General features: G+C 38.3%; 2 protein-coding genes across 3 annotated transcripts in view; one reads left to right on the plus strand and one right to left on the minus strand.

The window, feature by feature from the left end:
* Positions 1 to 18249, minus strand: part of NT5DC1 (5'-nucleotidase domain containing 1) — a 126957-nt gene that overhangs the window by 92476 nt on the left and 16232 nt on the right. The window lies entirely within an intron of this gene.
* COL10A1 (collagen type X alpha 1 chain) lies at positions 10073 to 17752 on the plus strand. Its single transcript, XM_040058217.2, has 3 exons — positions 10073 to 10148; positions 10798 to 10951; positions 15599 to 17752. Exons 2-3 carry the CDS (start codon positions 10813 to 10815, stop codon positions 17494 to 17496), a joined length of 2037 nt encoding a protein of 678 aa, XP_039914151.1. The 5' UTR covers positions 10073 to 10148; positions 10798 to 10812; the 3' UTR covers positions 17497 to 17752.

Raw genomic sequence — 18249 nt, forward strand, 5'->3', positions numbered from 1 at the left:
CTCAGAACCTGTTGTTAAGACTCTGTTTATAAATTCACTTTCTGTTAAATACAGACTTAGGGCACATATGTTCTTGAAGAAACATCAGAGGCCTGATCCAGATTTGCATAAACCAGTGCCAAAAATTGAATATTTTACTTCACAGGCCACTGTGCAGTCACCCGAAATATAATTAGATGCCATCAGGCCTTGATTATAAGCTGATGGTTGAGACTTGAACAGCCAACAGTCCTTCCCTGGTCATTAGTGTAACTCAGAAAAAACATGTTTTATTTCAAGTAGACATTTTAGATGTAGGCCATAAAATAACCCCAAACACGAATCTTGCTGATTATTACTTTTTTGCAGTTGTAGGCAAGCATGCAAACCAACTCCTCCCAACTACTAGACACAAAAAAGCACCTGCATCTAAGGAGTCATACCTGTCCTTCAGGTAACTTAGGAATGAAGGATTCTAAGGAGCATTTTAACTTGGGAGACAGGCTTCTGCCAAAAGTTTGAACACCACGAGGCAGTTTTCCATCAGAACAGCTGAATTGTAGAGCATCCTGCACTATCATTCCACAGAAAAATGGTTTAAAAAGACTGGAATTTTAACTTGCTCTCTATTCTTGAATCTGCCAAGTCTCAACAGAGACAGGTCCTTTACATCTATGACTATTTTTGACTTTTCTTTATCAAAAGACTAAGATCCTGTGTTTCCAAGAGACCATTTAGCCCTAACTGTGAGATTCATAGGTAGCGCCACTGTGACAGCTTCTAATCAAATTCTCTAGAAACCTCAGATTGTTTTCGTAAAGAATACAAATTTTCACAGTGAGATCTTTCTCTGCTTCTAAAAGATGATCCAGTAGAAGTTTAAACATTCCAAATCAGTTTTAGAAACAACATGACAAAACTGTGTCCACTATTCCAACTAAGTTGGTAAAATAGATCTTACTTTGTCAATGCAAAAGTTTGTCTTATCTTTATTTGGCATTTTTGATCTCTAGAAACTGGTAAAGATAGTAAAATTATCCTATATTAAATAGTTTGTAAGGTTGACCAGAGGTTATTTTACATATCAAATAAATTCTGCTTATACTCCTGCCAGCTCAGTTTTCCAACAGCATTGGCACTCCCTATGTGACTAGCCTAAATATATCTTCCCTTAAAGTACCTGCAAGCTATTGGTGCACAAACAAAACCCCCTGCTCTAAACGACCTGAGTGTCTCAGGGAATATAGCACTGCAGGAAAGCCTCAGAGAGAAAAGTCTGCCATAGTTCACGTAAACATCCTGTGGTCATCAGCACAGCCAAAGGTGGAATCCAACTCTGAAACCCAATACAATTTATGTACACAGACATACCAAAAAAGATCTGGATTTAGACAGGTATAAAAAGGAAACAGGAGAAAAATATTCTACTATTTTAATTTTACTTTTACTGACTAATACGTAGGTAAGCAAATACATCCCACCACAGGTCTACAGACACAGGCGGTCTATTTTCTGAAACAATAAGCTCTCTCTGAATTACCTAACATGCATTCTTGGTGAACTAATATTTCAACAGGCAAACAGTGCTACACTTATGTCCTGAAATAAGGAGAATGTTTCAAGATTCTCAGCATTATTTAAAAATATTTCAAGCTGGTAAATGAAAGGGTTTAAATAAAAAAAATAAAATCGTAAATCTCATTCTTGTAACTTCTACTGAATTTGCAGATGGATCTTCTGTATATAAGACTTCTTTTTGAATCTACTATATATAAATCTAATACTGAAGTCTGTTGTTGGAAAAATGGAAAAAAAAAAAAAAAAGAAAAAAGGGAAAGCTAGCATGCAGAATGAGACTGCAAACATGCAAATATAAAGACAGAACCTTGCCTTGTTTCTAGTGCAGAAAGGGATAACCAGATATTAATTGGATAAGTCATGCAATGGCAATAGAAGCATTTAAATTGCAGGTACCAGATTTAATGTTAAATGATGTGATGACACTAGCTTAGATACCATATCAAGCACACCATAACAGCATTCATTTCAGCCACAGCTTCCCAGATTCCACACTTAGTTTTGGTTGAAAACTAATTTAGAACAACACTTATTTTCTGCTGTTAAAAAGTCCTCCCCCTAATCATCACATGATACTTTTCCCCCCTGCACACAAATACTTACAGTAGCTCTCAAACTGGAATCTACAGCTTTTTGGAGGACAAACCCAAATGTTCTACAAGAATTTTTTAAGAGAGATGTTGCATGAGATAATCATGTAATTCAGAGTTCAAATCACAATTTAGACTATGTGACATGGATAAATGAGTCTTTCCCTCCTTAGCCCATTTCCTATCCCCATTTTTACTCTTGTATCCAGCAGAATTTCCCTGGTGTAATATCTGTGATTTGCGGAGATCACCTTCAATGGGTGCAGAAGTCACTTCACATCACCTCCAGCAGGAGTCCAATTTTCAATTTTGTTTTTTCACTATTTAGTACAGTAGCAGCAGGGTCAGCAAGTATCACCACTGAAAACAGGATGAAGTTTGGTCAGGTTGTCTGTCATGAGTTTAGGAGCCCCCTGGTATCTCCATATGTTTTTGTATCAGTAGTTTGGAAAGTATCTATCTGCTTCACATAGAAGTCTCTTTATATAACTCTCTTTTGGTCCTCAAAGCTTTGAATGCAAAAGCCTACCAGTTAAGTTCGTAAGAAAAGATCATCCCTCATATTCATGTGATTTTCCTCCTATGGAGGAAGATGTCCTACAGGAGACATTGAAATTTGTGATTTGAGCCAGGTAATACAGCAAATGTCACCTATAAAACTTCGTAGCCCTTCATAGCCTTTTCTGAATAATAAAAGCTGACATTGCATTAGCACCTTATTAAAAACAAGTAATTATGACTCTCCTTTGTGACAATATAATGCTTGTAAAAATTCAATTTCAGCTAATTGAAATGAAAACTAGTCTATTAATAATGATCAGAACACTTAGGCTTCATGGACACAAGCTTATTTTGCATAAGTGAGAGAGTATAAAAAATTTATACAGACTCATAGAATCATTTAGATTTCAAAAGACTTTAGGGTAATCAAGTCCAACCACGTCCCTAAGCACAACATCTAGAAGTCTTTTAGATACCTCCAGGAATAGTGACTCCACCCCTTCCCTGAGCAACCTGCTCTAATGCTTGACAACCCTTTTGGTAAAGAAATTTGTCCTAATATCCAACCTCTCCTGGTGCAACGTGAGGCTGTTTCCTCTTGTTGTATCACTCTCTACTTAGGAAAAGACACTGGAACCCATTCTAATTTCTTTCAGGTTGTTCTAGAGATAAATAAGATCTCCCCCTTAGACTCTTTTCTCCAGGCTAAACAACTTCAGCCTCCTCAACTACTCATCATAGAACTTATGGTGGGTGTACCCATCATAGGCACATACACCCACCAAAAGAACTTTTAAAAGTTTCAATTTAAATAAATTAAAACAAAACAGCAATATTTAAAATGCCAAACTTAATTAAACAAACAAATCCCTTATTTTAAAAATGAACTCAGACAACTTTTTATTAGTTCTGGTTGTAAAAGTCTGGATTTCCCCCTTTGGCACCTGTTTTTAAACATGGAAGTTTAAAAACAACTCTGTGCCAATTGTCCAAACCACAGCAGGTAGTATAGTCAATGAATGAGACTATTTAGCAGGCTGACTACATGCTCTAGTGGGTACACTTGAAAAAGCAGTTCAGTTACACCTATTTTTGACCAACTATTTGGAATATTCCCCTAATTATGGGATACCAAAGGAAGCTGCATGAACTTTTTCACCTTTGGGAAAGTAGAAGTGGTTCCCACTCTTTTTTTTTCCATGGTTTCTACTTTATTCTCTGTGGTTCAGGGCATTCTGACAGAAATCTTGAGTCCAGCAAGCACAGAGGTAGAGAAAGATATTAAATAATCTAATAAAAATCAGTGAAAAAATAGAGCATGAATTTTAAAAAAATGAATAAAAATAGTTCCCACTGGGAAAATATGACTACTTAGCGTATTTATGTTTCTATGTGAATGTTCTTTTTAAACAAGAACATCAGGTACTTACTAAAATAGAAAGAAAACTCACAGTAATTTCAAAGGACTACTGATGTATTTAATTTGTTTAAAAATAATTTAAAACATACTATGAAATAACACAGACCTACAGAAACCAAGCTTCCATCCTCCATCACTCCCAGGAAAGTCTGACTGATTTTAATCCAAATCAAATTCTAAAAGAAAAACTTCATAAGCCATTGTATTGACACAACTGGGAGTGCAATCAACATCAACCAGAAGACTGAAAATGAGCACCTTCAGCTAGAATTAACTAGATAAAGATGTTTCCAGTTAAGTTTAAGTAACTCCAGAAAGAGTTTTTTGGAACTCCCTTGTCAAAATCCAGAGCAAAATATTTACATTTACTCAGGCTATCTGAAAATAAAATTTCCAGATTTTCTGAAAATTTTATTTCCTGAACTGTGCAACAAGTTAACTAAATAGTTCCACTCTTCCTCTCTATACAAGTCCTGCCATCAGCTGCATGTTTGCACTTTTAAACAGAACTAGTGAAAATACAAAACTTTATATAATTAAACATTTACATTTAATTAGAAAAGCATTTGTGAAAGGATGACTATTTAATATATAAATAAAGCTTTGTGTTTCCAGTATCTTGAAACTGATCAGTTTTCAATAAAACCCACATATCTGATAGAAGCTTCAAATTAATACACTCATTTAAACAATATTTGTTGTTCTTACTTTCAGGAGCAAGAGAAGGAGAAATAAAAATGAGGGAGGAATAAGGTCAGGCAAGGAAAACATCTTTTCTAACACCAATACTTCTTTTTGGTATCTTTTACTCAGTTACCAGAAATTCTCTAAGATGGGTGAAGATTGTCTTATCTTTATACAAACCTAGTGAACATGGTGATAAACAGTGTAGTGCTGTTAGAAAGCAATAATCAATAATCTGCCTCAGAGGACAAATCAACCAAAAATTCATGTCAGTCTCAAAGCTTTCTCTATAAGCTATGTGGAACACATCTCTTGAGGCTTCAAGATGGTAATTCAGTGCCCCTGCAAGTTAACTCAGCCAGAATACAACTATAAATATTTAACTGCGTGTCATCCATTTAAATATACTGCTATACTAAATAGAGCTCTTATGATCAAGTTACTTGAGCTGAACAGAACAAACTGGTCAGCAGTCCGTTTTGCAGTGCCAGAAAAAATACAGACTGTCTTTCCATTACTACTTGAAAGGAGGACATTTACTCAACCACAATTACAAGTGTTAAAAGAGTATAAGACCTTGAAGTCCATAAAAAGGGTACAACAGGACTGTAGGAGTAACAGAGTTTGTTTTGGTTTGTTTGTTTGTTTAAAGAGAACTCTATTATATCTCAAAATATGGATACAGATAGGGCTGCACAACCCTGCACATTGCCTCAATAAGCCTCTTACTTAAAAAAGACATGCATTCTGAAACTCAAAATAAATCTTATTTATTTTTCAATTAGCAAGGTAAATATTTCCTTCACCAATATGTTTTCTAGTCCTGCGCAGTCCAAGTAGCTAGTGTTGGAGTAGAAAATATCCTCCATGTAAATAGAATGTTACAATAAATACAAAACAAAACAAACAGCATAAAGACAAACAACCACCCAGATTTTCCACAGCTATCGAGTTAACAAATTTTCCCATTTCCTATTCCTTTGTGTCCATTTGACTGTGGGCAATAAAAAGCTGAAATCCCTCTGTATTAGTTTGGCCCATCAGGTTCAGTAAAACACTGTAGCTCTGCACTCCCATTGATGGCTTACCTGGCTGCTATTTGTGGGAGGATGAGAACACTCTTCAACACTGTGTGACAGAAAGGGATAGAGGACAGCCTTAAACCATGGAGTTGACATGATTTAGGAGTTTCCAAAGTACCATAAAGCATACCACAAACTAGGAAATCCAGTTATTCCTTTAATTTCACGGCAGACTTTCAAACTTCTTGTGGAAACTCTTAAACACCTTTCTTTGAAAATGTAAAATTGGAGACTGGAGAATTCATTCACCAGAGATGGTGCTAGAAGCCATTAGAGTCCTTTGCTGTTAGAATCCTTTCCAAAACTACCACGTGTTTTGGGTCCAAGCATTTTAGTAGAAGAAAACTTGTCACAGACTCGGACATTCTTCAAGGTTACTTCAAGCAGGTAAGAAAACTGGACCTGAGCCAGAAGCAGCAAAAGCACTGTGTCCTGTTCTTGACAGTGTTTTGATTTTATATTGCCAACAACAAATTACTCCCCATTTTTCTGTCTACTTTTTAAATTGAAGGAAAAATCTCCCACCACCACATTCTTAACTCTTTCTTCATAACTGATATTATTTATCCAAATAAACAGCCCTCCAAAGACCAGGTTCCTTGACTACCATTTTTTACCATAAACAGCAACTATAATCCATAACAGCTATTTTAAGGAAAAAAGTCAGGATTACGACTAAAGGCCAGTTATTAAAAATAAGACAAATTTCAAGTTAAACTGTGAGTTATTACTTTCAGAGAACTCTGTTATTTGAAACTAAGCTCATAGTTTGTGCTTAGATGGTGCAAAAATTAAGATCACATACTCCAAGTCAAAACAATAAATATATTCACACCAAGTATCCTCAACATCAAGAACATAACTAGCCAGTTCCTAGCTACTGCAAGGACCTAGCACAATCTTTTCTGGAGTTTTACTTCTCACATTGCCTTTTTTTTTTTTTTTTTTTTAAAGGGTGCATGACAAGTAGTGGTTTATTGTTTTTTTACAATTTATGTTTAATTAAGATGTTCCATGTTTCTTCCTTGTAAGCAGTTTTTTATCGTGGGACTCACTCAAGTCACTTTGTGAGTAACTGGCAGGGTTGTGGTGAAAGTCAGTTCCCATTTCCCAAATCATGGTTTCCACTGACTCTGGGAGTAAGAGACCGAAACTAAAAGGGGTTTTGGAAAGCACGCGTAAGTGGCATGCTTTCCAGCAACATTCAACAACAATCTGAACACCCAGTCAGAAAATTTGATGAAACACTGCAGACTGCTGCAAATGGCACCAGGGCTTTGACTTCAGTACCATCCATGTGCTCCATAGAGACTATCTGAAGTCTTTTCATTGCAGTTAAGCTTAGGACTTAGGCTATTGCTTTGCCATAATGTGACTACTTTTATATGGAAGGATGCAGTCAGTACACTATTATAAAGAAAGTTCTGAAGTAGCAGAACAGATCAAATTTTATTCCTGATTATTACATTTGTAGGGAGGAGAGAGTGAAGACACCTTCATTTGGTAGGCAACAACTTTCTAAATATGTAACTGTAAAACAAAGCATCTGAAAGTTTCTATTTTGAAAACAGCTTTGCAAATAACCTTTCTAGTTTACAATGTGCTGTTACTGTAAAAAGTTAAACACAAGTGTGTCTGTTGCATGTATTTTTGCAAGGGCAAATACAGACTACGGCACACCTTTCATATATGCATGCTTAGCACCAAAAGTATGTTAGAGCTCTGCCAATATGAAAGAGCCACAGCAAAAGTGAAAATATACAAAAGCAGTGAATTCCAAGTCTACCTCAACCTCCCACACCCACCAAAAACAAAACCTCAAGCCAAAGAAGCGGCATAAAACAGCACAATAGGGTGGAGCTCAAGTTAATCACAAGGACAACAGGTTTGCCTGTATATACCTTTTGACCCCTCAATCATCCCTATTTATGCAGAGACACACAGAGATTATTCACCTTCCTGCCCAGAGGGAGCCACGGCAGGAAGCAAGGCTGCTGGGCAAATATCAGTGTAAATTATTGGTGCTTTTGTAACATAAGTGTGCCTGCTTTGGGGGTATTTATGAATTAGGCAAGAAATTAGCACAAAACTGCGTGTGCATGAAACTGTTGCCTGCTGTTCTTAACCAAATATTGTCAAATTAGCAACAACCACACTTCCCACTGAGGGTTGTATATTTAAATGCTTTAAAATGCTTTAAAAAATCAAAAACTATTTTTGGATTTATACAAACCAAAAAAGGAGCCGGAGCTGTGCTTTTTCAAGGAGGAAATAAACTTTATGCACATATATTTACTACCTCTGTCAAAAGTGGACGACTGGATTCTCATTTGAGTTTACAGAGACTAATTTCTTAAATAAAGTACCTTGAGAAGTTGCACAAAAAAAACTGAGGACAGAGTTTCTTTCTCTGAAAGAGTAAAAGAAACTGAATACATATGTGGGGAGCAGAAATGCCATCCCAGATATGCGAACTCTCTGAAAATCACTGACCAGGTCAGGCATGCAAGCTTAATGGAGGAAGCAGGCTTTAGTCTAAAGACCCCTGAAATGAAAAAGGGTTATTTACAAAACCATTACAAGAACAGTGCTGTTTAGAGGATGGTTAGGAAGAATAAAAGAAGAAAAGAACGGTTCAACAATACATTGAATAAATTATTGCACCAGTTTAAGTTAAAACATTAATCCACTCCTCTAGTAAGCAAAGGTATTAGCACAATTGGAAGCAGAACAGACTTGATGGTCCACTGGTCCCTTTCAGTACAGTAACTTGTGTTCTAGGATATTTGCCATAATACATAAAAGCCAAAAAAAGCTGAAGAGTGTGGAATTAAACAAAGACATGGAGCAGGTAAAATTCAGCCCACGTTAACCTGTCATTCCACAGGATAGCCACAGGGTTCAGGGCCACCAGCTCAGTTTTTTGGTTGGAACAGTAACAGGTGTTCCTTCTGTACCCACCATGTACGAGAAATGACAGTAGTACACATTACTTATTAATATTCCTATAACTCCTACAAAATTGAATACCATTTACGAATATCAAAGAAGTCTGCAATTGGCAAAAGAGTTTTAATACACAGGTAATTCATATGCAGGTATTTTTTCTTAAAGCAAAGTGCAGTATATATTTAATTCTACAGCTTCATCCTTAATCAGAAAAGTTGTTTCTTGTCTCTTACTTTGACTCTCAGTTTTAAAAGATTATTCAGAGCCACAAACAATTCAAGGATTGAGAGTTACTGCCTATGTAGCAGCGAATCTCAATAAAGTGGTGATGAATCACTGTAAGATTTATTGGGAAAAAAAAAAAAAGAAATTGCAATCTGTGGGTACAGACCGTTAAGCATGACTGGTTTACAAAATATCTTAAGAGCTAAAACCATAACCAGGTTTGATCCACCAACACTAAAACTAGCATCAGTTTAAAACTGGTAAACTGAAACCCCCAAACATCACCCTGTGTTAACACTGGCAAAATTAAGCATTGTGGATTTCAGTACATTTGGTACAACCAGACACAAAGAAGTTCTCATTTTGTAAGGTGAACTCCCATTTCAAGATTTCATAATACAGAAACATTACTTGCATTATATGTGTACATCATAACAGAAGTCTACAGATACAACATGAAGATAATCTCCTAAAATAACTGCTTAAAAATAATCAGGTTCTCTGACAACTCCCTTATTAACATCTTAATTGATTTGAAGTTCTTCACTTGCATCCCAGTGAACAAGTACTCACATATGTAGTCTAGTTATTTACATGAATGGTCTCTACCCTTTTAATGGGGTTACTCCTGAAAGTAACAGCCCACCAAAGTTTAAAATGTATAGGTCTTTCCTTAAAACATTTACAGAAAAATTTAAATGAACACTTGGAATTACTAACCCTACTAGTTCATTATTTTTCCCCATGTTATCTGTATCAATTCTAAAAACAGAGGGACCATACAATTTTAGGAATAAAAAAAGCTATGAGCAATACAATCTCATAAACAATAAGAAATCCAAGAAAATAATGAGAAAAAAACCCAAAAAAACCCTTAAGAGAATCTAGGATGACCGCCCAAAATAGCTCTCCCTCACCCCTAAAAAACATACTTATACACACACAGGTAATTACTGCTTACTGATTTTGGGGGAGGAGCTTAAGTCCAGCAGTCACCCAACTAAGGGGAAAACCAGATAAATACTCAAGGGTGGCACTTGAAATCATCAGCTTCTGCTCACTCACCAGTGGCAGAAGAACTCCTCAGTAGAGGAGTATTCACTCCTCTACCACTCTGCATTGGATCTCCACAACATTTTGGTATGTCACAATTTCATTCTACTCTCTTTGGTTTTGAAGGTAACTTCTTCAGCATACCTGTTTTCTGTCTGAGGAGGGAAGAGGGTTGATATTTAAGGGCCAGTGACAGCATCCTCACTGCCACTGGGGCTCTTTGTAAGGCTACAGGAAAAAAACAGGTTTCAACCTTGGTGAGATTTTTGCCACTGATGCTGAAGGAACCAGGACTTTGTCCTTCATTTGCTATAGCATTAGACAGAGGCAGTAAGATCATGGAAGTGTTTATGTTTTCACTGAAAACTTCTCTTCTTTTCAGGAGTTTTGGTATATGGAAATCCTGAACTTCCTTTGGAGGTCTAGTTAAAATAATCTGTTTCTGAAGACTGTTCTCTTGAATAGGCTGCCATCCAATCAAAATTACTCTTTTTCTAAGAGTGAGACTGTTGCCTCTAATCTATCTATACAACAGCTCCATCATTCAAAGTGATAGCAATGCTGATTCCCTTTTTCTTAGAGCATTTTTCAAAACTAGTGAAAGCAGATGGAAGTAAGCACAAAATAATGTTACTTTTAATACCAATAATTTAACAAAACTCATCTATTCATGCTCCAAAACCAGAGCTAAACCGCTTTTCTTTATAACAAACTTTCTCTACCTTTTCTAACACAGAACAAAATTGGAAACATGCATTTACAAATATCTTTACTGCTGCTGTTTTGTCTGAACATTGTCCATGGTGGTGATGGATATTTTTCTGAGCGGTATCAGAAACAATCCAGTATCAAGGGGCCACATTTTCTACCATACAATGTAAAGAGTCAAGGTAAGTTTACGGTTTTTTCATGATAAACTAACACAATTATTCATAGAGGTTCAATTTGTGACTAAAAGCTCTTTGCTTATACTACTGGTATTCAAATTCCACTAACAAGTTAGATTTATTGAGATAATTTTATCACTTGACAAAGAATTTACATTGGTTCTGGAGTTGCCTCCTACTGACGAAAGATGCACACCTGTCAGACAAATGTTTTACACAATAGACACCAAAGGTATATAGAGCAGAAACAAAAGAACAGTTCCACATCTCTGCTTCAATGGTGGAAATAACACAATTGTGTACATAATAATGTACAACACACTAATTATCTTGAAATTTCTTGATTCAGCACTGGGGTTTCTAGCAACAGGCCTGTCACTTACAACTTTCCTTCATTCAGAAAGAACTTTTACATATTTTGTCATGTTATCTGTACTCAAAACAGACCTTAGGTGTGAATTTAAATATGTATATGATACACATGGGCAAATAAAGACTCACTTAAAGCCTAGAAAGACAAAATAAAATTATATGTAGTTGTAAAAATGTGCCATAAACTTCTATATAGTTTTTCATGAGTGATTTAAGCTTATGCTTCATTTATCAGGATAAGCACACAGTAATATAATAATTCTAGCTTTAGTATATTTAAAAACACCCTCTTCATTGCATAAATCAGTCTTATGGCAGCTTGGCTAGGCAATACATAACTGCAATGCTACATGTTTCATCTTATTTCTGGTTATCCTCTGTCCCTTTAAGTTGAACAGGTAGCTATTCCATGCTTAGGCCAATGTCTTTTTAAAAAAACTTGAACTCAAAGCTTCTGATCCATATGACTATTCAAAATTGTCATCACTAAAATTAAAAGACATGTATCTTCCTTGTAAACATCCTACCTTAACCCCTGAGAATAGCATTATTTTCTTTCAGACATCATCAGGCTATTCAAAACAGCTTTTTTTTTTTTTTTTTTTTTTTTTTTTTTTTTTTTTTTTTTTTTCCTTTTTTTTTTTTTTTTTTTCCTGTATCCCATCCACTTTTAGTTGTAATAATCACTTGGGTAGAAATGAGGAAACCCAATGAGTGGCTCAGAAAACAGCATTAGCAAATAAGCTTCTCTTCATCAGAAAAAGGACATGGTTAAATCTGGAGAGCGGAATTGCTGCTCTGGGCACTGCATCCACATTACCTTCATTCAGGGGGTTTTGATTCAGAATAGCTCTGCAGACAGATCTTATGGACTGTCTGATCATGAGCAGCACACATGGAGCTCAAAGAGACTCTGGTCTCATACCAGCTGGTGTCAGCACTGGCCCCATACCAACCAGCTCCAAACCACAGGCTCCAAGAATCTCTGCAGTAAGAAACAAGTGAGAGCAACATGGCTGGGAACCTTACAACCAAAATATTCTCCTGCGCTGTACCAAAATACTATCATAGTTTCATCCCTTGTCTTCAGCACAAGGACCTCCTGGAATCCTAGTATTCCCAGATGAAATTTAGGTACGTGCACATAAACAGCTACTCTGAGAATTTACTAACTAGAATTCTCACTGAGTTAAATGCATTTCCTCCCCACTTCCCCATTAGCTTTTCATTGTGTTTTTCCATGCATTTATTCAGTATAATTTACATATTTATACTATTTTTAAGTGAAGTATAATATTTGCTTGGCTATCCTCTAGTATAATTCACTTACTTCTCCTCATAGTGGTTCTTTCCCCCTCTATAGAAAACATTTGGGAAGAGAGAAACCAGCAGCAAATTAAGCAAGAATCAGGGTAGACAGAAAATGGTGTGAAAAGAGGAAATTAATTGTCCTGAACTAAATTTTCACTTAATATATGAACACAGAATCTAATGTGAGTGAAAATTCATATTCAGAATGAGAATGATATCAAAACCTGAGAAGTATAAAATGCTCTTGATTTAGGAAATGTAACAGAAAACTACATACTAGACCTCAACAGCAGGAACAGCCTACAGTTTTACAGACATGTGAGTCCAGTCATTCAAAAGTGCTTGACAAACTTTGATTTGGTGAGCAAGCATTGAAATGGAGGACTGTGATTCCTGAGTCCAGAAAACAAGAATCCTATAGAGAGTTTTTAGAAGAATTTAAAGATAGAAGACTGCTGGAGATCTTCACTTCTAATCTGAGAGGATCTCATAAGAATAAAACAGGAACCCACAGAATCAAATCAATCCAGCTTTTGTCTAGTTGTTGATTTTGTCTAGTTGTTGAGTTGTTCCATTTGCAAGTAGCTCAAGTAGCAATGGCAAGCTTTTCATCATAGCTTACTTTACCAATTTGATCACCAAATATTCTACAGCTATAGCTACCAAAAAATTACCTTTTTGCTTTGTACAGCTTTGTCAAAAAGCAGACTGGAACTGAAATTTCAGTCTACACCCAAACAGATGACTTGAGACACCATAAAACAAATCACACAATTTCTGCTAGCAACCAAAGCCTATTAAAGCTTCATTTGGTTTGGTGACATTGTTTAGAAAATCTTAGTCTTGACAGCTCTCCAGAACATAATTTTTTAACCAGTATCTCTTTGGCTTGAAATATTTGAAAAGCCCAATTTGAAAACAGTAATTGAATGAGGTCTCACTATTCAGCAATGTTTAAGTAAGCCATTACTGTAGGTCATGTTAAAGTCCACATATTCAATTCAGTAAGTATATGAGGTTTGATTGCACTAGAGAATGTAAACCAATTTTGCATCAAGGTATGTGCTGAGACATGTGAAAGAGTAGCCAATCAATACTTCAATGTTCTTAGTATAAATTCTACTTCATTAATGGATTTAGCAGTCCTTTCCTCAGAGGAATAATCACTGCTTTTAGACAGCACAATTAAAATTACAATTTTAATCTAAAAGCAGCAGAACTTTGGAACAATATAGCTCACAGGAAATTTCTATAGCAACATGAGTGCTGACAATGCCTTTAACATCTTAGGCAAAATCAGCAGGACCCACCACTCTGTGAACCTAGGACTGATATTTCCATCTAAAATATGGTAAAAGTAATAAGGAGATACACTCTGAGCTAAAGTCTGATGCAATTTGCCACCAAAAAAAAAGCCAATATATCACAAATAAATCACAGACCATGCTTCTTTTCTGTGTGTAGGATTTTAACAGCTATTTGCCTTTTCATGGCCTTAAGAAGGATAAGATAGGAAGATGTGCAAAATAAGTTGATATGCATTTGTGCTGATTTTATGCATCAGCAGAGAAGAAAATGCACTCTCTGCACTATCTAGATAAGAACAATTTCCCTGTCCATACAGGAAGAAGGCAACCTTCCACATACAATTACAAACCAAAATCAAATTTATTTCATAAGCACACCTCTATTATTTAAAAAAACCCCAATATGTAGAAGCATAGTTTCCCCCTTCACCTCACTTTTGGTTCAACAAGACTAGCCACATATTGGAAAATGCAGTTTATTATCTAAGAGACAGCCAAATAGTCATTGTGTAAACTTTCATGTGTGTGTGTGTGTATATACATACATATATATATATGTGTGTGTGTGTGTGTGTATGTAATACATACACTGGTCTTTTTGTGAGAGACTGAAAGGAAAAATCATAGCTGATACAATTGTTGATCAATTAATAATGTTTTCTAAATAAGCATTCAATAGAATGTGTTGCCATATATAAAAAACAGAATCCAGGTTCTTTTTGTATCCTCCAGTTTTTCTTTTTAAAATTACTTCATAATGTAACATCCATCAAAGATATGCCATTTTGTTTTATAAGGCTGCCAGTTGTTGTAAACTGCTGAAGCAGTCTCACAGTACCTGTGTTAAATCTATATGTAATGTCCAACAAATCTGCAGGCTAATTCTAACATAAAGCTGAAGGCTCTTCCAAAGCATGCTTAAAACTAAGCAGTGAGCTTGTTCCTCTATTTGTGACATTTGGTTAAGTGGCTCCACCTGCTGTTTGGTAACTAAGAAAATGAAGTAGTATTGAAAAACCCCATAACAGTGCCAGAATTCCGACAGCAGTAAAATGAATTACCAATTGTGACCTTGCCACTGTGTGAAATTTTTATGACAGAAGAAATTCTTTCAGACAAGACCTGAAACGTTCATATATTTACAAAAGAACCAGTGCCATGGGCCACTTTTGAAAGTAGAGGGCAGGGAAGAACAAAATTCTCACCCACTTAAATGCAGCATCAAGTTGTTTCCAAAAAGCTGCTGCACCTGCACAGACAGCTTTCTGCCATTTCATTCATCCAGTCTGATGACATGCTAAATCTGTTACCTGTCTGGGTTTCTTTTTTTCCTTACTTGTCTTCACCTAGTTGCACAGCATTTTTTAAGTTCTCTGATGACCCTGAATGTATTGAAGCAAAAAAAAAACCCAAAAAACCCCCCCCAAAATTCTAGAGGCCTTATAGCTCACATTTCCAACAAATCTGCACCTGTTATTTGTAAGGGCTATGAAACACTTTTATTCTAAATGTCAGGTTTTCAGTGACCGACACAGCAGCTGAAACTTGACTTCTATGAGGCTGAAGTTAAATTAACCCTTCATGCATTTTACCACCACGCTACATTGCCTGCAAATATGTTGTAGATGCCCTGGTTGATCTGGTTTCCTCTCTCTCACAGGTGTGCAGCAGGTAAGGGGGGAACAAGGACCCCCTGGTCCCCCAGGCCCCGCTGGACCAAGAGGACAACCAGGTCCTGCAGGAAAGCCAGGGTTTGGAAGTCCGGGTCCCCAAGGCCCCCCTGGTCCCCCAGGACCACCTGGGTTCTCTGCAGTTGGAAAGCCCGGAGTGCCAGGTCTACCAGGAAAGCCAGGAGCAAGAGGACTAAATGGGGAGAAAGGAGAACCTGGACCTGTTGGACTCCCAGGAGCAAGAGGGCCACAAGGGCCACCCGGCAGCCCCGGCCCCGCAGGACTGACTGTCCCTGGCAAGCCAGGACCACAAGGCCCACCAGGAGCTCAGGGGCCAAGGGGACCCCCTGGTGAGAAGGGAGAGCCAGGCATCCCAGGTGTAAATGGACAAAAGGGAGAAAATGGATTCGGAATTCCAGGCCGCCCAGGTGGCAGGGGTCTTCCAGGCCCACAGGGACCCCGGGGCCCCCCTGGTCCTGCTGGGATAGGGAAGCCTGGTGAAAACGGCCTGCCAGGTCAGCCAGGTCTGAAAGGTGACCGAGGTTTTCCAGGTGCACCTGGAGCAGTTGGTCTCCCAGGTCCCCAGGGTCTCCCAGGAGAACCTGGAGAAGTTGGCATTGGCAAGCCTGGGCCAATGGGACCACCAGGAGCAGCAGGTATCCCTGGAGCCAAGGGACATCCTGGACCTGCAGGGTTGCCCGGATCTCCTGGACTCCCTGGTTTTGGAAAGCCAGGATTACCAGGGATGAAGGGACACAGAGGGCCTGAAGGTCCTCCTGGACTTCCAGGACCTAAAGGAGACCAAGGTCCCGCTGGTGTGCCAGGAGAACCAGGGCCGGTCGGGCCACCAGGTAACATGGGCCCTCATGGACTCAAAGGTTTGCCTGGTGAGAATGGCCTACCTGGGCCCAAAGGTGACATGGGGCCTGCCGGCCACCCGGGATTCCCAGGGGCCAAGGGGGAACGAGGGCTACCAGGATTAGAGGGAAAACCAGGATACCCAGGTGAGCAGGGTCTTGCTGGTCCTAAGGGACACCCAGGTCTCCCCGGTCCAAAAGGTGATACAGGCCCTGCTGGGCTACCTGGGCTGCCTGGTCCAATGGGTCCACAAGGAGCCAAGGGAGTGCCAGGAACCAACGGCGAGCCAGGCCCCAGAGGGCCCTCAGGAATACCTGGGATCAGAGGTCCCATTGGCCCCCCTGGCCTGCCAGGAGCCCCTGGTGCGAAGGGTGAGCCAGGAGCACCAGGACTGCCAGGCCCAGCAGGCATTTCCGCAAAAGGCTTAAGTGGACCCATGGGACCACCTGGACCCCCCGGGCCTAAAGGCAGCAACGGTGAGCCTGGCTTGCCCGGCCCTCCAGGTCCTCCTGGTCCCCCTGGCCAAGCTGTAATCCCACAGATGCCCGAAGGCTACGTTAAAGCGGGAGAGTCTCGGGAGCTATCAGGGATATCTTTCATAAAAGGAGGAGTAAACCAAGCTCTGACAGGGATGCCAGTGTCTGCTTTCAGTGTCATCCTCTCAAAAGCCTACCCTGCAGCAACAGTCCCCATCAAATTTGATAAAATCTTGTACAATAGGCAGCAACACTATGACCCCAGAACAGGAATCTTCACTTGCAGGACCCCTGGACTGTACTATTTCTCCTACCACGTACATGCAAAAGGAACAAATGTTTGGGTTGCACTCTACAAAAATGGTTCCCCACTTATGTACACCTATGATGAGTACAAGAAAGGATACCTTGACCAGGCTTCTGGCAGTGCTGTCATCGATCTCATGGAGAATGACCAAGTATGGCTCCAACTGCCCAACTCAGAATCTAATGGTCTCTACTCCTCTGACTATGTTCACTCTTCTTTCTCAGGTTTCCTGTTTGCTCACATCTAATATCCCACTCACCCTGTCCTGACACACTCTCCTTCAGACCTTTTTAACCAGGTACTGATCTGACTCATCCTTAGCAGGTCATGCAACTTCAATATTGCAACAGGAATGGAGGAGAGAGTGAGAAAGTGGAAGAGAGTGGTTCAAGCCTAGTAGAATAATATTGTATGTTTTTAGAGAATTGTCATAAAAAATATGTTTTGAATGATGATTAATTGTCTGACTGAATGCAACATAAAAATTTTATTAATTAATATAATACACCAGTCTCTGTCCTTTTTTTCTTTTTTATTTCTTTTGAAAGGAAGATCAGAATTTCTAACTATCACACCTCATAACACAATAAAGGATGCCAGATCATACTTCACTATACTTCAATTAACTGAAGGCATTTTACTCCAAGTAAATGGTCTCAAACATAATAAAGTAGCCTCAACAGTTGGACAATACACTTCAGGAACCTTCTACATCCAGCTTCATCTTTAAGCTATCCAACAGGAGACAAGAGCAACAACTCTGTTAGAGTGCGTATCATAATCACAGTTTTAATTTAGTTCTACTGTTCTTATTAATTAATAACTACCCTGGAGAAAGGTAAATTTACAATTTACCTTTATTACATGTTACTGAACATCTAAAGTTTCACAGTATGAAAAAGCAACCGGATTTGAAGCCTCAAAATCCACTTGGCTTTGTTTAATGCACATTGATGCAACAAACTAGTTCAGTATTTTTAAATCTCCTAACATTCTGAGT

This window comes from Hirundo rustica, chromosome 3, assembly GCF_015227805.2.
Source record: "Hirundo rustica isolate bHirRus1 chromosome 3, bHirRus1.pri.v3, whole genome shotgun sequence".
NCBI lineage: Eukaryota > Metazoa > Chordata > Aves > Passeriformes > Hirundinidae > Hirundo > Hirundo rustica.

Bases quoted from the DNA above. Each gene is read 5' to 3' on its own strand.
- COL10A1 (XM_040058217.2), top strand. From the start codon at position 10,813: ATGCATTTACAAATATCTTTACTGCTGCTGTTTTGTCTGAACATTGTC. The intron at 10,952-15,598 runs GTAAGTTTACGG...TCTCTCTCACAG, and splicing joins ATACAATGTAAAGAGTCAAG to GTGTGCAGCAGGTAAGGGGG.